Below are 24,778 nucleotides of genomic sequence, written 5' to 3'. Positions count from 1 at the left end.
GGAGTTCATTTTTAGTCCATCTCTGCAAAACGGACTTCAAGATGGACTAAAATGAACTCCCAAAACGTCCTGCCAGATTCTGGAAGATGAATTCTTCAAACAGTGGTACTAGAGGATGTGGTGCTGGTCCTTCAAGAGTCACTCTCAACCTATAAAACCTATAAAGCCTATAAAAAAGCAGGCTTCATGTATTTTACAACACTTCAGCTTGTGATTCTTATCTAGTGGGGGTCATTTTTTAGGATTCTTTACCTAACTGAAGTCTCTGAGATCCTGACACCTTCACTTCTGGAGACTTTTCTCCGCCACATGTTTTTGTCTGACCCTGCTGACCCAACGAGCATTTCACTGTCCAATGGTCACGCCTTAACTGCAATGTCTAGTATTGCATTAGTATTGCATCCTTCTCATGGGCATTTAATACTTTTTGACTTTTCAGTCTGAGTTAAATCTCTTTTTTGGCTCAATTTATCTGTAAAAGAAAACATGCCTAATAATTCTGCACACCTGAATATAAGGTAATTTTCATTTCCAGCCTTCATGAACAATTATATATCACTTATACATTATTAAATACTAAATCAATAGTAGTTATTTGGATTACTGTGGTTTGGAATTGGTCAAATGTGCCTGGAAAAAAAATATGATCAGAAAATCAACGTGCCTAATAATTCTGCACTCCCTGTAAAGTGCCAAAAAGTCATGTTTTAGCCCAGTTGTGAGGTTGCAGCCTGAATTGGTAACACTTTACAATAAGGTTCATTAGTTAACATGAACTAATAATGAACTGCACTTATAAAGCATTTATTTATCTTTGTTAAAGGATTAGTTCACTTTTAAATAAACGTTTGCTGATAATTTACTCACCCCCATGTCATCCAAGATGTCCATGTCTTTCTTTCTGCAGTCGAAAAGAAATGAAGGCTTTTCATGAAAACATTCCAGGATTTTTCTCCATATAATGGACTTCAATGGGCTCCAAACGGTTCAAGGTCCAAATGACAGTTTCAGTGCAGCTTCAAAGGGCTTTAAACGATACCAGACGATGAATAAGGGTCTTATCTCGCCAAACCATCAGTTTCTGTGAGAAACCCAGCAGTATTTATGCTATTATTTTACCTCTTAACACGTGATCATCTCTGAGCTCCGCCATAACTTCCGCTAAGTGAGGTCAAAATACGAGCCTGGTCATAGATATATACGTAGATGCCTCATTAGCGCCTGCACGGATCAGTAGAATGAGGAATCTACGATCGATATATCTATGACCAGGCTCATATTTTGACCTCACTTTGTGGAAGTTATGGCGGAGCTCAGAGATGATCGCGTTCGTCTGATAAGAGGTAAAATAATAGCATAAATACTGCTCGGTTTCTCGCAGAAACTGATGGTTTGGCTAGATAAGACCCTTATTCATCGTCTGGTATCGTTTAAAGCCCTTTGAAGCTGCACTGAAACTGTCATTTGGACCTTGTTTGGTGCCCATTGAAGTCCATTATATGGAGAAAAATCCTGGAATGTTTTCATCAAAAACCTTAATTTCTTTTCGACTGCAGAAAGAAAGACATGGACATCTTGGATGACATGGGGGTGAGTAAATTATCAGCAAAAGTTTATTTAAAAGTGAACTAATCCTTTAATTTTAATTTCAACATTTATTAATGGATTATTAAAATCTTGCTAACATTACTTAATGCACTGTGAACTAACATGAACAGCTGTATTTATATGAACTAACGTTAACAAAGATTAACTAATGCTGAACAGAGCTGTTGTTCATGTTAACTAATACAACCTTATTGTAAAGTGTTACCCCTGAATTTAATGTGATGAGAAAAACGGTTGAATTCCCAAATATTCCCATTTCTAATAACTTTCCAACTGTGAATGATGGACATATTTTGATGATGGATGTAGGTAATGTTGTGTTTCTGGGTCGTGCAGGACTCTCTGACCGAGTATCCATGCGGAGGTGAACACACGCCCAGCCCCATCGCCAGTGCCATTCCTCTGGAGGCCACGCCCGCTTTCACCTGGACTCCTCCTCTCACTGCTGTCACCACGGCAACTGAGGTCGGCCACACCATAGTGCTGCTAGGAGACAAAAGCGGGAAGCTACACAAGGTATGACTCACTATTACTATTACTGGTCATATAACATGCTATTTTTCATCTTTAGTGGAACTAAACCTGCAATTTTGTGTTAGCAGCACAAATCCTTAACCATTAAACACCCACCATCCATCACTGAAGCATAATGGGAAAAATCAGCATGAACAACTGAATTTTAAAGACTGTTTACCATCATTAAAGAAGAGACTATTTTATTGAAAAGCAAACACATGGAGTACTCATAATCTGTCATTAAGCACTAACTTGCCAGTAATGAGCAAACCACCCTACAGCATGGTAATATTATGTTATTAAAATCGGTTGGTTCAGTCAGAGTTCAGCTAGTGTGGGTTACATTATTTATCAAGATAAAGTTTGGGGAGGATATGATAGCATGTCCTTTCTGCAAAAATGGGATGTGAAACATTTTTTGGTATGCATTGCAACTTAGAAACTTTTGTATCCTTTAGAGGACGCCTAAAGTTGAAGGCCACTAGAATTGAGACAGTGTATTTGAAGCATAAGACATAAAGTTAGCTTGAACTGTTGCGTTTGGTGTTTATCTGCTATTTAAGGCAAATGGACAAGAGCATGTCTTAAGCTCCTGTGCTCTTAGAGGTGGAACAGTGTAGAATTAATTCATGAGTCATGGAAGGTGAAAAGAAATACGTGATGAGCAACTCTTATTCCTGGCACGCTAGGATTGAGCTCCAATTACCAAAAAACATTATTCCAAAGCCTGTATTACTAAAATCTTCCCTTCCAGCGAATCTCTGAAGCAGGGCCGAAACCACCATAGTCATTGAAGGGGACAAGTCCCGCCCCAATTACTGGAATTGTCCCAAATATTTCTTAATACTACTCTCCATTACACACTGCTCTGTTTGTTGTTAGGATCGCAGGGAAGTTAAAAAGTTAAATTTTTTGGCTGCTCTGCCTCAGCGGTCTAATAACAGCACTCGTCAATGTCAAAATGATGGCCAATCAGATCAAAGTAGGCTTAATGTTCACTGAAGACTGAATCCCAACCAAGCGGCAACCTTCCCCAGTTTCTCTTGAAGCCAATACGGAAGTGACTTAAACTGCACTTCATGGACTGGCCACTAGAGACAGACTCCAGAAGGAGCAGAATCTCATTGAGCTCATGTTAAAATGCCCAACTTTACAGCAGAAAAAAACATGTTTACAGTCTGGTTTTGGTCTATACGGCTAATTTTGCCCTTCATGACGACTGGAAACTGGTGAATTTTTTTTTTTATAACTCATTCGTTTACATTATATAAAGCCTTAAAGTTCTGCATAATTAAGGGAGTGGCCACTTTGAGTGACAGGTGGATTGCCATTTATCTGCTGTCTGTTAGTCTTCACGTCACTTCAGCTCCGCCCACGTCCCGCCTCTTTGCCCATTTTCTGTTATCCGGGGGTGACGCTGCCAAGATGGCGACGGCCAGCTCGACCCGACTTTACACTTCAAAACTGCTTTTCAGAATCCTATGGGTGACGTCACGGACACTACGTCCATATTTGTTTACAGTCTATGATCCCACACTTAGTTTCGACAGTGAAAGAGTGCAGGCGTGGTAAGATATAAGTAACTAAACATTTGATATTTGACAACTGTTTAAGATGGATACGTTTAACGACTTACAGTAACATACAGTGATTTATAAAACTGTTAGTTCCAGTCCTTGATTCTGATTGGTCAATAACTCTGTTCCACGTCGTGCCTAACAACGCCCATTAGCTGTTATGAATTCACTGTAAACCGCGGCTTCTTGGGACTTATTGCTTTAGCAAACTACTAAAATTTTTTAATGTAATTTCGCCATTTTGAATCAAAAATATGCTATCATTTAAAGCTGCACTATGTAACATTTTTTTCAGTATGGCTGTGAGGTGAAGACCACATGTCCCAAGATTCTGCGCTCAAACGTGCCGTCATCAAACTACGCCTTTGTTTTGAACAGGCGATTTCTAGCGGACGGAAAAGTTACATAGTGCACCTTTAAGGGATATCATTCATAACTGAATTTGACATATTAGACATACTAACGTGTGAATGTGTGCCTATTTTTAAATACATATTATTTGCAGTTTAAATTGATTACTTTACAACTATTTAATATTTAATTTTTTTATTTCTTTAAATAGAAAGCCCCCCCCCCCCCCAACTTTTTTGCATTGAACTTAACAATAGTCTTCAGAAGACTTAAAGCTACACTGTGTAACTTTTTTAGTTTATTCTTAGCTAAAACACTAAAATATATGTGCTCATTAATGTATATTTACTTCTTTCAAGTAATAAAGTATTCTTGTAAGTTTATAATATGCCATTGAAAATACATACGGGTGAGGGGTTTGAATGCCGGTCGCCATGTTGCCCCTCCATCTTGAAAGTACATTAGCCAAAGAGGGACATACCCGTAAATTCAAGCTTCGCCTTTCACGTTTTAACACTCGATGGCACCGTGTCGAATGTGGACGAGGTCGAACTGGAAGCCATATTAATCTTGGACTAAATCGGCCACCGTAGGAGTTAAAACGAAATCGGAATTGAGAGGAACAGAAACTAATATTCACTGGATGGTCATAAACATTTTCACCACTAGATGGGGAAAATATCACACAGTGTAGCTTTAACTATTTCTTTAAGATCCTCCAGGCAGAAGATCCTCCTGCAACATATTCATTCAGTCTTGAGAAATAAATTGAGTTTGCTGATTCACAGTGTATTTTGGGTGTTTTTAGGTACAGATATGTTTTGATCTGCCAATTTTGCCCACTTTCAATCTGGAAATGTGGGGTATTTACAGCTCGTGGCTGGCCCATTCTGGCCTGAAGCGGGTGTGATTGTGTGTGCATATAGAAGGGAGTGTGTGTGTGTGTGTTTGAATGCGAGCGGCCTCATCAGCATGAGAGGACATGTTCTGAATGCTTATTGTACGCGCCCTGGGGAGAACCGATCCCAGGGGAGCCGGTCACATGCTGCGCGCTCTGGGTCGGCTGATAGGGGTGGCAGCAGCCGCGTTTGGAGTTTTTCATCCCTCAATCCCCTCCGGTGCTGTATAAAATATTAACGGCGAAACTCTGAAACAGCAGCTTGTTTACCGCCCAAAATTCTCCTCAGGCAAAACTTCTCACAGACAGCCCATGGTACCACTTCTCCTGCCTACAAGATGCTGAAAACACACCGGCCTGCTGAGATTGCAACTCGCCTGAGCTTTGTGGCCAATGTGTGTGTCTTCTCTATATGCATGTGTATGCCTTTGTTCATACTTTTCAATAAGTCACTAATTGTAATATTCTACTTTAGCACATGATTCGCCTTGCAGCATTTGTCCTACAGACATGATTCTTTAAAGGCTCCCTGAAATCAAAAGTTTTTTAGCTTTTAGTATGACTATGTTTGCCTTAAGGTTATGAATAAGCTGGTGTGTTCCAAAATAATGATAAAATTTGCATTCAAAACTTAGTCTCTCACTTCCGTTAAAATGGATCACAGATTTTGACGACATCACTGCAGACTTCAGCTTCTCATCACATCTTCTGTCCAATCAAATGCTCTCTAGAATCTGAAGCCCCGCCCCCTACACTATAAATAGACGCTGAAGCTTTGTCTGAATTGAAATCGGTCAGTTGTTCACACATTTACTAATTTCTATATGGGTCAAGGCACATAGTGCACTATACATGCGATAGGAAACGATTCAGACATATAATGCTTTCAGTTGAGGTGAATGAAGACTGGTTTCACGTAAGTTTCACGTGCACCGCAGCAACACACACACACACACACACACACACCAACGCCTCTGGTCTAGACTAGAGACACGAGAGCGCAGAGCGGATCATATGCGTGAGTCGGCGCAGACAACAAAACATATCGGACTCTTAAATTCTGCACAGAATGCTGTATTTCAAAGCGATATGGAGGAGATTATGATGATAAACGGTTAGAGATTAGGAGGAAACTCTGGCTTTACCAAACAGAAAGGCTCTAGTCAAACTGTGATATTAATGAAACGCTATTGGCTGTTTTAAAAAAGGGGAGGAGTTGTTTACAACTGGAGCCGTTTCAGGGGAAATTACATCAACACATTGAATAAAGCTGCGTGTTTCAAGGCACTTCAGTGGGCCTTTAAAGTCTGCATGAATAGAAAATTGCAATAGTCGTTTCTTCCGAACTGTGTGAACAGAGTGAATCTGCTTCTCAAACAAGAAAAATGTAGGGCAGAACTTGATTTTGTCTTTCGGGAATTGATTGGATCATTGAATCGTTAAATATTGATGTGCTCGGATAAATCATTTACTGCAATAAAAATTGTCCATTTTAATTTTGTGGTGACTTTAACCACTTCAGCTCTGCAGCATATATCACATTTTTTAGAGAATAAGGCATATCTGAATTTAAAAGAGCGCCCCCACATACATTGGAGTAAATTGATAAAAATGGTCTCATTTCACAGAAAACACTCTAAAGTTTAACACAGTTGTGGAATATTGCATATATTCACAATTTTATGATAAACAAAAAGTCATTTTTTTTTTTTTTTTATCTGTTTGGTCTATATCCCTTCAGAAAGTTAGTAAACAGGGGGAAAAATAATTTTCTTGATATCTCCTTCCCAAAAAAAAGTTATTGAGATTAATCTGTCTAAACTATCTAATAACTCCTCCTCATCTGCATTGATTGAAGCCAGCCGCTGGGAAATCGAAAAGAAGGCTCCGCCTCCTCAACTTTGTAAAGGGAGATCTCGGGCTCTGATTGGTTCTAGAAGCATGATCGACATGTCTTTAGAGAGCTGAGATACTCAGCTTTTGTGACGTAATACACAATACGTGATGACATCATCAAAAACGCGGCTAACAAAGACGATCAAAATCAAGGATAATAAGAGTATTTGCCTGCATCACATGTTTTGATCTGGACATTGGTGACATATTACAGTGTGGTTTGGCCATGCATGCTCACAGACATGTGAAAATGGTCTCATTTTGAAGAAAACAAGCTAAGGAACGAGCGATTGAGGGTAGTAGCTACACAAGGAGGAAGTGATCCGAACAGGAATATGACTCGTGTGTTTGCTTGTTCAAAGGAGTCATTTCCATCTTCATGATTCTTTTGATAATAACGTTACTGTAAAGTGTTGGATCGGTGAAATAAACTACATAGTGATATTCTTGAGGGTGAGCGCTTTCATTTGATATATGACTTTGGTGAGCTTGTGTGATATAAATATGAAATTGAATATTATTCATATGATTTTCTCAAGGGGGGGTCATCGCAGGGGCGGTCAAATTCAGACCTTATTATCTTTTTCTATGTAACATAAATGCAAAAGTGATTGGGTTATCAAGAAAGCTGAGATTCTAATCTTTCAAACGATGCCATATATGTCTAGTTTTGTGCTGCACAACTTATAGATTTTTTAAAATGATTATGATGATGCAATATTGGACCCACGGGTGGGTCGGTGGGGCAGAGCTGAAGTGGTTTCAAATCATGTGGCTCTAGAAAGTTGTGCCATTACTTTTATAAGCAATCAAACTTCACGTGCCTTTATTTTTGTTGCAGGTGTTCCTGCACGCAAATGGTACCGGTACCAAATATGACACCGTGGAGGTGGACGCAGAGAGTCCAATTAACGCTGACCTGCTGTTGGACTCCACCAAACAGAACGTCTACGTATTGACTGAAAGAAAGGTACGAGAGACAAACGGCTTTCAACTGCCAGCAACTGAAACAAACAGCATCTGTTACACGCACGCTCTCAAAGGAGAAATTACTTTGAGAAACATCATTTGAATGACAGATTTTTATCTCAAGATGAAAGTCTGGTTTTGTTGTTTGCATTGTCGAGTAATTGCCAGTCGTCTAGGCAGCCGAACAGAATTTGAGATTCTTTCACACTGTTCGCTCATGCAAAAGTTGCGTTCTCTTGCGTTTTATCAGTTTGCAATGTGAGAACGGTGCTCAGGGCCTCTGATTTGTGTGTGTGTGTGTGTTTCAGGTTACAAAGCTCCATGTAGCTCAGTGTGAGAAGCATTTAGACTGCCACTCCTGTCTGTCTAATAGAGATCCCTACTGTGGCTGGTGTTCGCTGGAGGGCAGGTACTTGAGCTCACCTGATTGCTGTTACACATCACTGCCTGCTCTTTCAACACTCCCTTCCCATCAGGCCGCACCTCTCCCTTTACATAAACATCTCATTTAATCATATGACGATCATTTCCATAGATCATTTAAGATATTCATAATTTCTTCAACGACTTCTGCTTCCACAGAACAGCAGCTGTGTTGCTTTTTAGGGCTGTTTATGCAACCCTTTTTGTTGGGGGATTATTCTAGAGATCATCAGTTAATACTGCAATACCATTCAAAAGTTTGAGGTCAACTTTTTATTTTATTTTTATAAAAAGTGACAGTAAAGTGAGGTGACCAGATTTCTGACATTTCCTATTTGAGTGGTCAAAATATAACTAAAATCTGATTTATTATCTTTTAATTAAAAAGCAAATTTTTGAATGATTTTGTTGTTGTTGTTGTGGGCTCCCTATATTATTATTAACATTAATAGTTATTATGATTTAGTTTGATTATTAGGGTTTTTCGTCTGGATTTAATACAATTCAATGCACCCGCAAAAAAACCAAAATGAAAACATAAACAGTTAATAGTAACCATTGTAAATAACATGCAGTTCAAAACAATAGTATAAAATTACTTAACAAAAACACATTACAAAAATAAAACAACATAAATATGATAAATAATCATTTTATAATTGTATTTAATTAAGTTTATACTGTATAATTTTTTTACTTCAGTTTTGTTACGTTTGTGCTTGAAAATAACTCTTACTATCCTTAATTGGTCTTGTTATTTTGCATTGTAGGCTTATTTTAAGCAGAAAGTATGTATATTCTGCACATGTATTTGTTGCAAGTGTAATTGTTTAGGTTTTTTATAAGTTCAGAAGTGTAGTAATCACTGCGTGAACTTTTGGGGACAAAACAATCCCGCACCCTATTGATGCGCTGTTATAAACACACACAAACAGTATTATGCTGGGTACACACCAAAAGATAATAGGGCTGATTTTGGGCCGATTTCCCCCCCTTCTGACAATCCTAGCTATGGAGCGATGTTGATTGGGCGCTTTTTTTGCAATAGATCTGCGGGTTGTTTTGAACGAGCTGTGATACGGGGACAGCTCCAGTCGGGGACAGGACACCAAAAACCGGGACTGTCCCCGGAAAACAGAGACGTCTGGTCACCTTATAGTAAAGACAAAAATGATATATTTCAAATAAATGCAATTCTTTAGAAACATTCTATTCATCAAAGAATCCTGAAAAAAAGTATCACGTGGTGTGTCCAAAACTGCGTACCGTATAAGTAGGTACTACATTTGAATTTGAACTTACTTTGCGATTATAGTATGAATGTGTGTAGTATGAATGTAATCCGGACATTCAACTCCTGCCATGCATTCATAAATCCCCTCTCGTGTCTATCGAATGTGCACTTCATACGGAGACTTTTAGGGTGTGTTCACACTTGTAGTTCAGTTTGTTTGGTTCGTTTGGTCCGGACCAAAAAACAAAACATATAGTCCTGGTCCGCGTAGTGTTCACACTGGCATTTTTTAAAGGTCCCGTTTTTCGTGTTTTTTTGAAGCTTTGATTGTGTTTACAGTGTGCAATATAACGTGTTCATGTTTCACGTGTAAAAAAACAGTATTTTTCACACAATTTACTTATCTGTATACCGCTGTTTTCACTGTCCTCAAAACGGCTTGAAAGATTTCCCTGTTCTATGAAGTCCCTCCTTCAGAAATACGTAACGAGTTCTGATTGTGCCAGCGGTTCCCGTGTTGTGATTGGACAGCAGCTTAGCTCACGTTGCCCGGAAAGGTCACGCCTCTCACCATAACGGGGAGATGAACGCGCTCAAACTACAGCCCCTGAAGGCCAAACAAAGGTGATTTGACTACGGGATGAAAATAACAGCGTCTGAACGACATGGCGACAAACGCAACTGAACCGAACCGAACGCAACACTTCCTCTTCTCCACGAGGGAGCAACAAGACCACGCCCCCTTTTTCGCGTATTCTTGTGGGCGGAGGTTAGTCGACAAACTGCTCTACTGACGTAATTAAAGCAGGATATACCAGGATGTAGTCCAAACCGGCCGTTCGCTGTAGGCTTTGAATGGGAACTTCTGTTAAATAAAATATCTCGCTTGGCATTGAACTTTGAGCTTTATAATTTTACAGGTATTATTTATGCTCTAACAGCAACATTACACACTAACTAAAGTTTGAAAAATGGGATCACGAAGAACAGGACCTTTAACAGCACACCTAGGGCCCTATCTTGCACCCAGCGCAATTGACTTTGTACACCGACGCATGTGTCATTCCTATTTTGCACCCGCGCAAAGCGCGCTTTTCCCTCCACAGAAGCACGTCGCTAAACTAGTGAATGAACTTGCGCTCCCTGGGCGGTTCAGCGCAAAAAAGGAGGCGTGTTCCGGCGCAAACAATCCCTGGTGCTATTTTGCTGTTCCATTAAACAATTGCGCCACTGACCAGAAAAAACCTAGTCTAAAGTCAGTGGCGCGTTGCGTGTTGTTCATTATGCTATTTTAAGGACGCATGCTTGACCATAATGTATAGCGTGCACAACGCGCATACACTTTGCTCATGTAATCTACACAGATGCAACAGTTATTTTTGCAAATCATAAATTGTTACACTAAAAAAATATTAACACATGAGATGACGGAAATCATTGTGGTGTGCCACGAAGATGTGAAAAAATAGGCATAAATCTAGCTTACAAATGATTCAGGCTAATTGTAATAATTAAGGATAAGACCTGTTTGCCCAATAGTGGCAAGACATATATGTATAGCCTATAAGGACATCTGACAAATTGGTTTGTCCGTCAAGAACCAGGAAAAAAAATCGACTGAAAAACTGAAAAAACTGAAAGACTGAAAAAAAAAAGACTGTGAAATCACCTTTACCATAATGTACAACATTACAACTTCACTTCTCTGTCTTTCACTGCTCTTACAAGAACATCAGTTTCCTCGGCTGTGAACCGCTCCTGGCGTGCGCCTGGTAAATACGCCATAATAATAGCAATCCATAATGGAACTTGCGCACCTGCTTTTACAGGGAATGTTGGATGACGCTCGGATTGGTTTATTCACGTTACGCCCAAACCACACCTATGAATAATGAAGCTACTTCAGACCAACCCATTTTAGATTTGCGCCGGGCGCAAGAGCCATTTATCCCGCCGGGAAAATAGCAACAGCGCCGAGACCCGCCCACAAAGTTACTTGCGCTTCGCGCTTTGACACTTGCGTTTCAGATCGTTAAAATAGGGCCCCTAAAGTTACCGAACCAAAGGCAAAGGGATACGGTCACAACCTGATTGGTCGGCTTTTATGACGTATATTTCGCGACGGAGCTGCTTACCGAACATTCAAAACAATGCTGTGTGCTGATTAAACGCCATCATTTTATGCGTGTACATATGGTTTTATTTTTACCAGCTGAGAACTCACGAAGAGCTCATAAAATGTTCAAAACATTCAAAACAGCAGCATTACAGCAACAAAACAGCAATATTGATGAGGCGCTTTACCTCCTCGTTGCTCCACGTTTGCTCTACTCATTTTGGATACACCGATCTTTCCACATCGTCAAATCAGCTGACTTGTAGCGTCGCATCTTGTGACATCACGTCCTGTTTTTGGTTCATTTACATGTCTTTGGTCCGTGTTGCGTTCATATAGTAATCGAACCGCACTAGAGTTGGTTTGGAAGCGGACGGAGACCCGTCTCTTTAGCGTCTCGGTCCGCTTGTTTGGTGCGCACCAGGGTTCGGATGGCAGCATTCACATATGTTCAAATGAACTGCACTAACCGAGCAATCGCACCAGGGTTCGTTTTAATCGAACCAAACATGACAAGTGTGAACACAGCCTTAGGCTACTGTTTTTCAAATACTATGCATTCAGACATACTACTTTGTTGGCGTACTGTTTTTCGCATGCTAGGGAAGTATTCGATTTCGCACACACAAATCCTAAAATATTAAGGAACACAACTGCTTTTAACATTGATAATAACAAATGTTTCTTGAGCAGCAAATCAGCCCATTAGAATGATTTCTGAAGGATCATGTGACACTCACACTGCAATGAGAACCAAGTGCAAAACAGCTCTGTGATAGTAGTCTATGCAACATTTAAGTTATTCACAAATAATCATCCTTTCAAATCTCATACATCCTGTCATTTTCAGTCAATATCGTCTTAAAATTCAATCTGTTCTCACACAAAGCCGCCGTATGTCTTTAGAAGGAACTTTTTGACATTTTAAAAGTTTTGTTTTGGAGCATCATAAATCACAATCCAGTTTTGTTAAATAAGAAACAGAAGCTCAGACATTGTGACAGAATAATGGGGTCATTTTAATGCTTTCTTTTCTCAATCTAATCTCTGAGAGGACACTTCAATTTATTCAATTTTGCCGTGACTCTCAGCGGACCCTTATCTCATTGTGTGTGTGTTTCTGTGTGTATTAGATGCACGCGGAAGATGGATTGCGCACGGCATGCTCAGCAGCACCACTGGATCTGGAGTTACAGCCATGAGCGCCAGTGTGTGTCTATCGAGAGCCTACAACCCTCCATCCAAAGCAGAGAAGAGCAGACACAGGTATATTCCCTGATCCCAGATCACCTCCCACACTGACTCTGCTGTCACAGTAAAGTCTATGTGGTCTTCATTACAGCCTATTTTAGCCAAGAAACACCCACTTAGACAGGAATTGACTCCCTGACCGACATGTAACACTGTGGCTAACCAGGCATGATGTGATTGCAGAAAGCAATTAAAGCTGTCTCTTCCATTTTTATCAAAGGCTGCAATATGCATCAGTTCTTGGATTCATAGTGAAATCTCACTGTTCCAAAGTCTTGCTCATCACAGCAGTATTTTAAAAATGTTCCTCTCATGTTGTTTCTCTTTATTTATGTATATATATATATATATATAATATATGTGTGTGTGTGTGTGTGTGTGTGTGTGTGTGTGTGTGTGTGTGTGTGTGTGTGTGTGTGTGTGTGTGTGTGTGTGTGTGTGTGTGTGTGTGTGTGTGTGTGTGTGTGTGTGTGTGTGTGTGTGTGTGTGTGTGTGTGTGTGTGACTCTGGACCACAAAACCAGTCATACGGGTCTTTTTTTTTTAAATTAAGATGTATACATCAATGAATAAATAAGCTTTCCATTGATGTATGGTTTGTTAGGATATGACAATATTTGGTTGAGATACAATTTGAAAATCTGCAAACTTAAGGCGCAAAATAATCTAAATATTGAGAAAATCACCTTTAAAGTTGTCCAAATTAAGTCCTTAGCAATGCATATTACTACTAATTATACAATTTGGCAATACAATAGATGACCACAAAATAGCTGTAGATGCTATTTACATTTACATTTAGCAGACGCTTTTATCAAAAGCAACTTACAAATGAGTGCAATAGAAGCAACTAGGACAGTCAAGGGCAACAATATGCGCTGTAAAAAGTGCTGTAACAAGTCTCAATTAATCTAGAACACATGATTTTTTTTATTTTTTTTATTTATGAAATAGACAAACAGAATGATAAGTGCTATCCTTAATTGGTCAGGTGCTGCTGGAAAAGATGTGTTTTTGATGTTTCTTGAAAATGGCTACAGACTATTTACTAAGTGAAATAACATGCTAAGTGAAAATAGTGATGTATTCTATTCACACCATGTAAAAGTAGTTATTTGCAGTATGTGTAAATAATAATTAGATGCTATGTATACTTTATTTTGACAGATACATACTATTTGCACCTCAGTATTGTTGTACATTTACAGGATGTAATAATAACATAGAGTGTAAATGATTATATTTATTAAAAGTATTAAATGGATGCCGCCTTAATGGGACAATAAAAGCCCTCCCTACACCGACCCCGACCCCTAACCCTACCCAATAAACGCTTTTATTATTATTAAACATTTTGTTAGGCACCTTTTTCCATTTTTAGAACATTTTCTTAATTGTTATTGAAAGTAAACGCCTTTCCAATGTGATGGGAAAAGAGAGAAGAGCGAGCTCTGCAAAAGGCGGATTCAAACCCGGGAATGAAATATTTTTTTCATCTTGTTTTTCCCAAACAGGCATTGTTAGGCGGAGCTAGTGCGAATAGCATTTGCCAGCAAGGCACGCTTTTTAAATTAGGCACGATTTTTATATATTTACGGTAGGAAATTTACAAAATATCTTCATGGAACATGATCTTTACTTAATATCCTAATGATTTTTGGCTTAAAAGAAAAATTTATAATTTTGACCCATAAAATGTATTGTTGGCTATTGCCACAAATATGACTGGTTTTGTGCTCCACACACACACTCGTTAGACGCTTTATTTCCACTTTTCTAATATTTTCTTCATGCCTTTTTGATCTAATATGTGATGGGAAAAGGGAGTAGAGTGAGTTCAAAAAGCGGATTCGAACCTCGGCCGTTTTGCGTCAAAACTTTCTGCCACTGTGAATAAATTGGTGTCTTCCTTAAATTTGTCTGGCCCAACCAGATGTTTAGTACACAAGGCGGGCTATTTGCACTTAATGTAAGTGGCATTTCTGGGGGAGGAATAATCATAATAATCATCAATGTTTCTTGAGCAGCAAATCAGCATATCAGAATGATTTCTGAAGGATCATGTGACTAATTGCCTCTAATTAGTAATAGCAAGTAACAAATCATGTTCATAACTAAAATCTTGTTTTTTGTTTTTTAAACCTGAAGTACTTTAGTAGTAAATGCGTCAATACAAGACAGAAAGAGGTCTTGAATTGCACAATAACATTCTTGTAAGGGGTCAGGAACCTAAGGTTTGCTACAGCACTGACTGGTTGCTTATGCAATAATCCCAGATGCTTACATAGCCTGAAAACTTTGGTCTTAACAAGCGAAGCACAAAAACCCCACCAGCATCCAAACAAAAGTATTGACAATATCTCCTATTAGTATTCTTAAGAGCAACCAGTGGCCTTGCACACTCTTAAAATGGCCATTAAATGTCTGATCTATTTCCTTCTTCTGTGCTTTCAAGGTCTCTTTCACAGTTCTACAGTTGCCAGTCTTGTCAAAGGATGAGTCTCTATCTTGCGCTTTTGGGAGTTTGGCTGCTCAGCCTGCGGTAGTCACGGAGAACAGAATCACATGTCAATCACCGGCACCAGAGCAGCTCCCCCCGAGTCCGCCAGGCAACGGTGAGCCACGCTGACGCCATCGCATTGCCAAGACGGTTTTATCCCAGCAACCAACTGTTGAGCTGAGGGAATGAAACCCAAACCATTCCTTTTCAAGAGAGCGTGCCTCGGTTACATCCACAACACATTTTTTTTTATTCTTGGTAATCTGAGACTAGCTAAGTGCACAAACACATTCAGAGATAACTCGTTTCTTAGGATATGCTTGCTTGCGTGTTGTAAATATGCAATGGCATGAATTTACAGATGCTTCGGTTGATTTTACTGACCTTGAATCTGGGTTACAGGGATTATTTTGACGCAGGGTTTTAGCTTATCTTCTGCGCAACTAGAAAATGTCAATCTGCCAGGACTCTGTACTAAAGCTTTTAGGCAAACAGTTCTGAGATCCTGACAATGAATTGTGTGTCTCTCTAGAGTATACAGTAGATCAACAGTATTTACTGAACGGGGAAACCCAATATTGTTAAATATTGAATATCAGTTACTTGCATTTCAAGGTGGAAATTCTAGAAACAGGAACTCAATTGTTACTGGTTATGTCATTTGCTCTGCTGATATTTAACATGAATCTGTTTATTTGTAGATCATGTGTCTGTTCGAATGGCTCTGAAGTTTGGAGACGTGACCATCTCGCACACAAATATCACCTTTTATGACTGCAAAGCAGTCGGACGGCTCAACGCTACTTCACCGTAAGGACGTGTGCACACAAAGTTCATGCTCTGGCCCACTTGTAAACCCACACATGCATAACAAGCAGGGCTCGAAATTAAGCTTGTTCACACGCTTGTCCTTTGGACAAGTAAATCTGTCATTCACTTGTCCGAGTCAAACATTTGCTTGTCCGGATTTTTTTTTTGTAAATATAATCTATACTGAAGCAATATTCTCACCAGTGTTTAATCAGCTTTGACATATTTAAATATGCATATTTGTCATATTTGTACCTTTTTATAAAGGGCATTTTTCCATAATCTTATTAAATATAGGATATGCTTCGGATTTCCTTTTATATTCTTACATTTGATCAATAAATTAAATTAGAATAAGACACTATAGGCTGTTACCAATCAAATTAAATCATTTACACTGAAAAATTACAACTGCATTAATAAATGTTATGAGATTATTTTAAATATTTTTGAATATACAAATAAGAAATGTTGGAAAGATGAAACTAAACCACCAGTAGGTGGCAGCATGTGAACGTCTTAATGAGCGAGTCATTGAGTCAATTCAGTGAAACGGCTGATTCATTCAAGAATTTGGAGGTCGTTTACGAATAGGTCATTGAATCTTTGATTCAACCGATTCACTAAAGCGCTGAATCATTCAGTAACACACACTGTTGCTATGAGATGCATTACGGTTCTACTGTGATCTTTGTTTGGAACTATTTTCGCTGCTGAAATAGAACAAAAACAGTCCATATTGCATCTAAAATGTAAGTGACTTAATGTTAATGAATTGTTTATGGAACTGGCGTATGAAATCAGTGTCATTTTCAGTCGTGATGGTATTCAGGAAAACAACACTCTTGTTAGTGTAATGTTGCTTAACTGTATCATATGTTATAAATATAAAAACTGCACAATTTTAACCGTGTATGTTAACTGAGTTTCTTTGTATGAGCGGCGCTCGTTTGTTTTCGATTTTCTCCTCGAGAGGCTGCGCGAGCCTCAACAGCTCAACTTTATTAACCTCAGTTTGTTTTATATTATTATCGACTATCGATCTCCACTTGCACTAACTGAAGGCAGAATCATTCCCTAGTTATTTTTTGTTTTGACATTTTAACCAGGATACTTGTCCGTCGGGCAAGTAAAATTGTTTTTCACTTGCCCCTTCAAAAAATCCACTTGTCCCGGACAAGCGTTAATGTCGAGCCCTGATAACAAGTATCATTAAAGGGATAGTTCACCCTGAAATGAAAATAAAGCCATCTTTTACTCACCCTGCTGTTGTTCTAATGGCCTGTGTCCTCCTATCTTTTTCGGATCTCAAAAGGAGAAATGTTAAAAAGCGTCCTGCACGCGCTCCTCCATATAATGGCAGTGAATGGCGGACAGGCTTAACATTACAAAAATTATACAGAAGTATCACGCCATGATGCAGTGAGACGCGCGGCATATATGGAAAGTGTTCAGGAGGCATACTATAAGGTTTTGTGAAAAAGAAACTTAAAGTACTGAGCTTGAGTGTGTGTGTGTGTGTGTGTGTGTGTGTGTGTGAGCCATCAGCAGCTCGCACGCACTCACAGGAACGCACACATACCCCTTTTCCACCAGCATGAATTGGTCGGAGGAGCGCGTGCAGGACGCTTTTTAAAATGTCTCCTTTTGAGATCCGAAAAAGATAGAAGGACACAGGCCATTAGAACAACAGCAGGGTGAGTAAAAGATGGCTTAAATTTCATTTCAGGGTGAACTATCCCTTTAAAAACAGCATTTATATTGTTCTTTTCAAGTAGTTGGATGAACTATGTAGACATGCTTGTACACATCAGTCCACTTTTTCAGGAATCTTACACTCACAAGCTTATTGAAATGTTTAAGTATCAATACCTATTTAACATTTAGCGACTTAATTGCTGCAGGGCTCCAGACTAAATGGTGGCATTTTGCGACCTTTTTTCCTGCTGGTGCGACTGAATTTGTTTGGAGGTCACACTGGTGCAACTGATAAGAGCTGCCATTTCTGTTACATATGAGAAACATCAGACGGCAAACAAAACAAAAGCGTAAAGGGACCGCGCTACTCGTTTGAGCTCGAGCAATAATAGACATTGCAGCGCGAGCTCATACACGGGCCGATCTCGATCACATGACACCGTTACTAAACAGAGCTGGAGATCCAGTGAGAAAGTGTTTGAATTCACCTCAGTATTAATAACATCGCTACTGCGAGACCTAGAGGAAGCATTTGGTGCAGAATTCTCTGATAAACCACAGATATCAGAGCAAACAGCTGACGCGGAGACCAGGAGAAACATTCGGAAACATTCAGGGGTTTCAGTCCACAAATCATAAACATTCACCATGGATTTAGTGTAGTAACACCCCATGGTATTGTGGAAGAAATGGTCAAATGTTTTTTTTTCTTCACATTATTCATCTCAGGGTTCGTACAACCTTTTGAGAGTGAAATTCAAGCACTTTTCAAGTGTTTACACTTTTTCCAGCACTTCAAAGCTCTAAATATTATCCAATTTTATTATTTTATTATTTATGTGATGATTTGTAAAACTAAAAGTTTAAAGGTGTTGGCCACTTTATGGAAAAACAAAAAAACAAAAACACACTATAACCAGTAGGGGGTGGCATAGGAGCACTTATTTGACTTATTAGACATTTCCACTCCTTAATATATAGGAAAATATATATAGGAAAAAAGTAGGAAGTCACAAAGTCTCATGAAAAACTAAAACTTTTCTTCAAATTGTGACTGGATTACACAGAAAACAAGTAAAGAGTGTTCCTTTTAGTTCAGTATGATACTATAGAAGAACAATAGTACAGTTAATAAGAGTGGAATATTACAATTTTCCTTATAAAGGTGAGGTTTTTGCACATTACTGTTGTTATTAAAAGTTCATTTTTTTCTGCTAAAGAATTCAAGCTCAGCGCTTCACTGTTAAATTTCCAATAAACAAACATGTACTATAACTGCACTTATTAACAAAACAGTGCAAAACAATAGTAATTGTATGATTAAATTAACCTTATGATAAATGTTCCTCCAGCTGGTGCCACTGCTCTCAAATGTTAGTCTGGAGCCCTGTATTATCAAAGTGGAAATTAGTAGATTTGGTTAGCATGTTGATTTACTAAAATGTTCAGTTGGGGGCCACTGTGATACTAGTGAAAAAAGTTAGTCTGGAGCCATGTGCTGAATGAGATTGAAAAACGACACGTTTAGGTGAATCTCAAAAACCTGTAATAAAGAAACGAGTAATTATGTTTTGCTTAAAGAAAATGACTTTTTCTTGGCAATTAAGCAAATTAATTTTCATTACTATAATGCAACAAATCTCATTCTCATTATTTAAAAAAATAATGGCATTTACATTTTAAAGTACTTATACATCATGATCATATTTGTTGTGCTGCCTTTAATTTTATGCTAATTTAAATGAAAAGCATTTGTATTCGAGTCATTTGTTGTCCTTATTTCTTTATGCAAAATGTGTTTTTGTTTGTTTATTTTTCGGGTGAAGTGTTTTCATGACTTAATGGGCTTAATTCTAAATTGGTTTTGGCAAGAGAGTGTAGACAATTAGTAAAAAAAAATACGTTGTTTAGTGCAAGAAACTTTGACTAACATTATGAATGTCCCAGAAATGATTGTGGATATGAACTGAGGTCTGATGACACACTCCTCTGCTGCAGGTGCATGGCGTGTGTTAGCAGTGTGTGGCCGTGTCAGTGGTGTGTGAAGGATGAGCTCTGCACTCATGAGAAGACCTGTCCGCACGTCATCTATAACAGCAGGGTGAGTGCTCCCTTCCCCAGCGCTTTACCATTTCATAACCACTTACAGGCAGTTCATGGGGTCACCGCCTGATTGTGTCTTTTCTTTCTTTCTCAAGGTCAGAATATAAGATTATTATATTATGCTTGAAGGTCATCAGTAATGCTTTCTGCTGAGACAGGAATACATCCAGATCATTTCTAAAATGTGCCATATTCTTGTGGGACATGCTGTCAATGGTTTTCTTTTTTATATACCGTATCTATCCATCCATCCATCCATCCATCCAATTTGACTATTTCTCCATCCATCCATCCATCCATCCAATCTTACAATTTCTCCATCCATCCATCCATCCATCCATCTATCCATCCAATTTTACAATTTCTCCATCCATCCATCCATCCAATTTGACTATTTCTCCATCCATCCATCCATCCAATCTTACAATTTCTCCATCCATCCATCCATCCAATTTGACTATTTCTCCATCCATCCATCCATCCATCCAATCTTACAATTTCTCCATCCATCCATCCAATCTTACAATTTCTCCATCCATCCATCCATCCATCCATCCATCTATCCATCCAATCTTACAATTTCTCCATCCATCCATCCAATCTTACAATTTCTCCCTCCATCCATCCATCCATCCATCTATCCATCCAATTTTACAATTTCTCCATCCAACCATCCATCCAATCTTACAATTTCTCTCTCCATCCATTCATCCATCCATCCAATCTTACAATTTCTCTCCATCCATCATCCATACATCCAACCATCCATCCAATCTTACAATTTCTCCATCCATCCATCTATCTAATCTTACAATTTCTCCATCCATCCATCCATCCATCCATCCAATCTTACAATTTCTCTCTCCATCCAACCATCCATCCAATCTTACAATTTCTCCATCCATCCATCCATCCATCTATCCATCTATCCATCCAATTTTACAATTTCTCCATCCATCCATCTATTCACTCTTACAATGTCTCTCTCCATCCATCCATCCAACCATCTATCCATCCATCCAATCTTACAATTTCTCCATCCATCCATCCATCCAGTCTTACAATTTATCTCTCGCTCCATCCATCAATCCATCCAACTATCCATCCATCCATCCAATCTTACAATTTCTCCATCCATCGATCCAATCTAACAATTTCTCTCTCCATCCATTCATCCATCCATCCAATCTTACAATTTCTCCATCCATCCATCCATCCATCTATCCAATCTTACAATTTCTCCATCCATCCATCTATTCACTCTTACAATGTCTCTCTCCATCCATCCATCCATCCATCCAACCATCTATCCATCCATCAATCCATCCAATCTTACAATTTCTCGCTCCATCCATCATCCATCCATCCATCCAACCATCCATCCAATCTTACAATTTCTCCATCCATCCATCCAATCTTACAATTTCTCGCTCCATCCATCCATCCATCATCCATCCATCCATCCAACCATCCATCCAATCTGACAATTTCTCCATCCATCCATCCAGTTTTACAATTTCTCTCTCGCTCCATCCATCAATCCATCCAACTATCCATCCATCCATCCAATCTTACAATTTCTCCATTCATCGATCCATTTCTCTCTCTCTCCATCCATCCATCCATCCATCCATCCATCCATCCAATTTTACGATTTCTCCATCCATCAAATTTTACAATTTCTCCATCCATCCATCCAATTTTACAATTTCTCCATCCATCCATCCAATCTTACAATTTCTCTCTCCATCCATCCATCCATCCATCCATCCAATCTTACAATTTCTCTCTCCATCCATCTAATCTTACAATTTCTCTCCATCCATCCATCTATCCATCCAAATATGTATTTTCAAAAGCCAGCATTCAATGTTTGTTTTGAGAAACTATTCTTTTTTTCTAGTTAAAAAATACAGCTAAATGATTTTCCTTCACTTGCCTTGGACTTGTAAATAGCATGCTTTATGAATATGGTCATAATTCTGTATCATAATATACATCAGAGTATTATGGTATTACCATCAGATACATTTACTGTTTTGTAAGGGATTACATTCATTATTGTTACAGTAAAGCTGTGGTGTCAGTCACCGCATGCCACACAATAACTGCGTAAAGGTCATCAATTATGAAATGAGTTCAATTCATGCAGAAAACAGGGATGTCATAATCCAGCTCAGTTCTCATCTAATAGTGTCAGTGCAGTCAAATAAATGGTATTGCTGAATATTATTGTTGTTATATTTTGCAGTTTTAAAGCATATAACGTGGTGTTAAATACCACATGCCTTTTCTGTTTTGTAACGTTCCAAAAACTATTAATTTGCATGATTATTGTTTTAAAAAATGATCATGTTTGTCTAAAATGCTGTGGCAGAAATCATGCAGTCATGTCTACATTTGGTCCGTCCAATCAAATTGCACCTTCCGCTGATCATTTGCATTAAACTGAAAATTCTTTTATCTAACAAACCCTCATGTCACAAAAAAGCTATGAGGTCACCTTTGCCCTCACTGAAACTCCATCCATCCAATCTTACAATTTCTCCAACCATCCATCCAATCTTACAATTTCTCCAACCATCCATCCAATCTTACAATTTCTCCAACCAACCATCCATCCAATCTTACAATTTCTCCAACCATCCATCCAATCTTACAATTTCTTTCTCTCTCCATCCATCCATCCAATCTTACAATTTCTCTCTCCATCCATCCATCCATCCATCCATCCAATCTTACAATTTCTCTCTCCATCCAACCATCCATCCAATCTTACAATTTCTCTCTCCATCCATCCAATCTTACAATTTCTCTCCATCCATCCATCCATCCATCTATCCAATCTTACAATTTCTCCATCCATCCATCTATTCACTCTTACAATGTCCCTCTCCATCCATCCATCCAACCATCTATCCATCCATCAATCCATCCAATCTTACAATTTCTCGCTCCATCCATCCATCCAACCATCGATCCAATCTTACAATTTCTCCATCCATCCATCCATCCATCCAGTCTTACAATTTATCTCTCGCTCCATCCATCAATCCATCCAACTATCCATCCATCCATCCAATCTTACAATTTCTCCATCCATCCATCCAATCTTACAATTTCTCCATCCATCCATTCATCCATCCATCCAATCTTACAATTTCTCTCCATCCATCATCCATACATCCAACCATCCATCCAATCTTACAATTTCTCCATCCATCCATCCATCCATCCATCCATCCATCCATCTATCCAATCTTACAATTTCTCCATCCATCCATCTATTCACTCTTACAATGTCTCTCTCCATCCATCCATCCAACCATCTATCCATCCATCAATCCATCCAATCTTACAATTTCTCGCTCCATCCATCCATCCATCCATCCAACCATCCATCCAATCTTACAATTTCTCTCTCTCTCCATCCATTCATCCATCCATCCAATCTTACAATTTCTCCATCCAATCTTACAATTTCTCTCTCCATCTATCCAATCTTACAATTTCTCATCCATCCATCCATCCATGCATCTATTGAATTTTACAATTTCTCCATCCATCCATCAATCCATCCAATCTTACAATTTCTCCATCCATCGATCCAATCTAACAATTTCTCTCTCCATCCATCCATCCAATTTTACGATTTCTCCATCCATCCATCCATCCATCCAATTTTACAATTTCTCCATCCATCCATCCATCCATCCAATCTTACAATTTCTTTCTCTCTCTCTCCATCCATCCATCCATCCATCCAATCTTACAATTTTTCTCTCCATCCATCCAATCTTACAATTTTTCTCTCCATCCATCCAATCTTACAATTTCTCTCTCCATCCATCCATCCATCCATCCATCCAACCATCCATCCAATCTTACAATTTCTCCATCCAATCTTACAATTTCTCTCCATCCATCCATCCATCTATCTATCCAATCTTACAATTTCTCTCATCCATCTAACCAATCTTACAATTTCTCATCCATCCATCTATCCAATCTTACAATTTCTCATCGATCCATCCATCCATCCATCCATCCATCCATCTATCCAATCTTACAATTTCTCCATCCATCCATCCATCCATCCATCTATTCACTCTTACAATGTCTCTCTCTCCATCCATCCAGAAATCATGCAGTCATGTCTACATTTGGTCCGTCCAATCAAATTGCACCCTCCGCTGATAATTTGCATTAAACTGAAAATTCCGTTATCTAACAAACCCTCATGTCACAAAAAAAGCTATGAGGTCACCTTTGCCCTCACTGAAACTCTTGTTTTGTGTGTGTGTGTGAGCAGGAGCAGTCAGCGCCCCGCGGGCCCGACTCTTGCCCCTGCGTCTGGTCTCTGCAGAGCTCTCCTCTGGTTCCTGTGGGCTTTGACACAGAGCTCTCTCTACAGGGCAAGAACCTGGACATTTTTGAGGTGATGCTCATCTGCCATTTCTCATTCCACCCCATCCATTGTGCCTGAGCCAATATGCTGGCCTTGACGTTTCATGGCTGTGCATTTTAAAAGGCCATTATTCCCCGGTGTTCAGGAGGGTCTGTGTGAACTCATTTATGATAATGCATCTGGAATGAGGAAAGGGGGGTTTAGAGATGCCTTGTGATTAGCGTTTGATTGTGTGATATTCTGAACAGGATGAGGAAGATTACGCGTGCGTGCTGGTCATTGAAGGCCAGGAGCTGCGTTTGCCGGCCACGCTGGACCGCAGCAAAGAGACGGGGACGCATGTGTTCAAGTGCGCCACTCATCAGGTGATATTAATAGTCTATTTATTCAACAGCATCGGATCACGCCACAGCCGCTGCAG

General features: G+C 39.1%; 1 protein-coding gene across 5 annotated transcripts in view; it reads left to right on the top strand.

The window, feature by feature from the left end:
• The window catches only part of plxnb3 (plexin B3), a 139,643-nt gene that overhangs the window by 74,430 nt on the left and 40,435 nt on the right, over positions 1 to 24,778 (top strand). For all 5 annotated transcript variants that reach the window (XM_079828012.1, XM_079828011.1, XM_079828014.1 and 2 more), the window contains exons 3-11: positions 1,945 to 2,124; positions 7,688 to 7,816; positions 8,124 to 8,224; positions 12,722 to 12,854; positions 15,294 to 15,453; positions 16,040 to 16,148; positions 19,845 to 19,947; positions 24,262 to 24,387; positions 24,606 to 24,722. In XM_079828012.1, the coding sequence (XP_079684138.1) occupies positions 1,945 to 2,124; positions 7,688 to 7,816; positions 8,124 to 8,224; positions 12,722 to 12,854; positions 15,294 to 15,453; positions 16,040 to 16,148; positions 19,845 to 19,947; positions 24,262 to 24,387; positions 24,606 to 24,722 (1,158 nt within the window). The remainder of the gene's footprint in view (positions 1 to 1,944; positions 2,125 to 7,687; positions 7,817 to 8,123; positions 8,225 to 12,721; positions 12,855 to 15,293; positions 15,454 to 16,039; positions 16,149 to 19,844; positions 19,948 to 24,261; positions 24,388 to 24,605; positions 24,723 to 24,778) is intronic.

This window comes from Gobio gobio (genome assembly GCF_949357685.1).
Source record: "Gobio gobio genome assembly, chromosome: 10".
Lineage (NCBI taxonomy): Eukaryota > Metazoa > Chordata > Actinopteri > Cypriniformes > Gobionidae > Gobio > Gobio gobio.
Note: the sequence above shows the minus strand (reverse complement) of the source record. Positions and strands in the feature narration are given on the sequence as shown.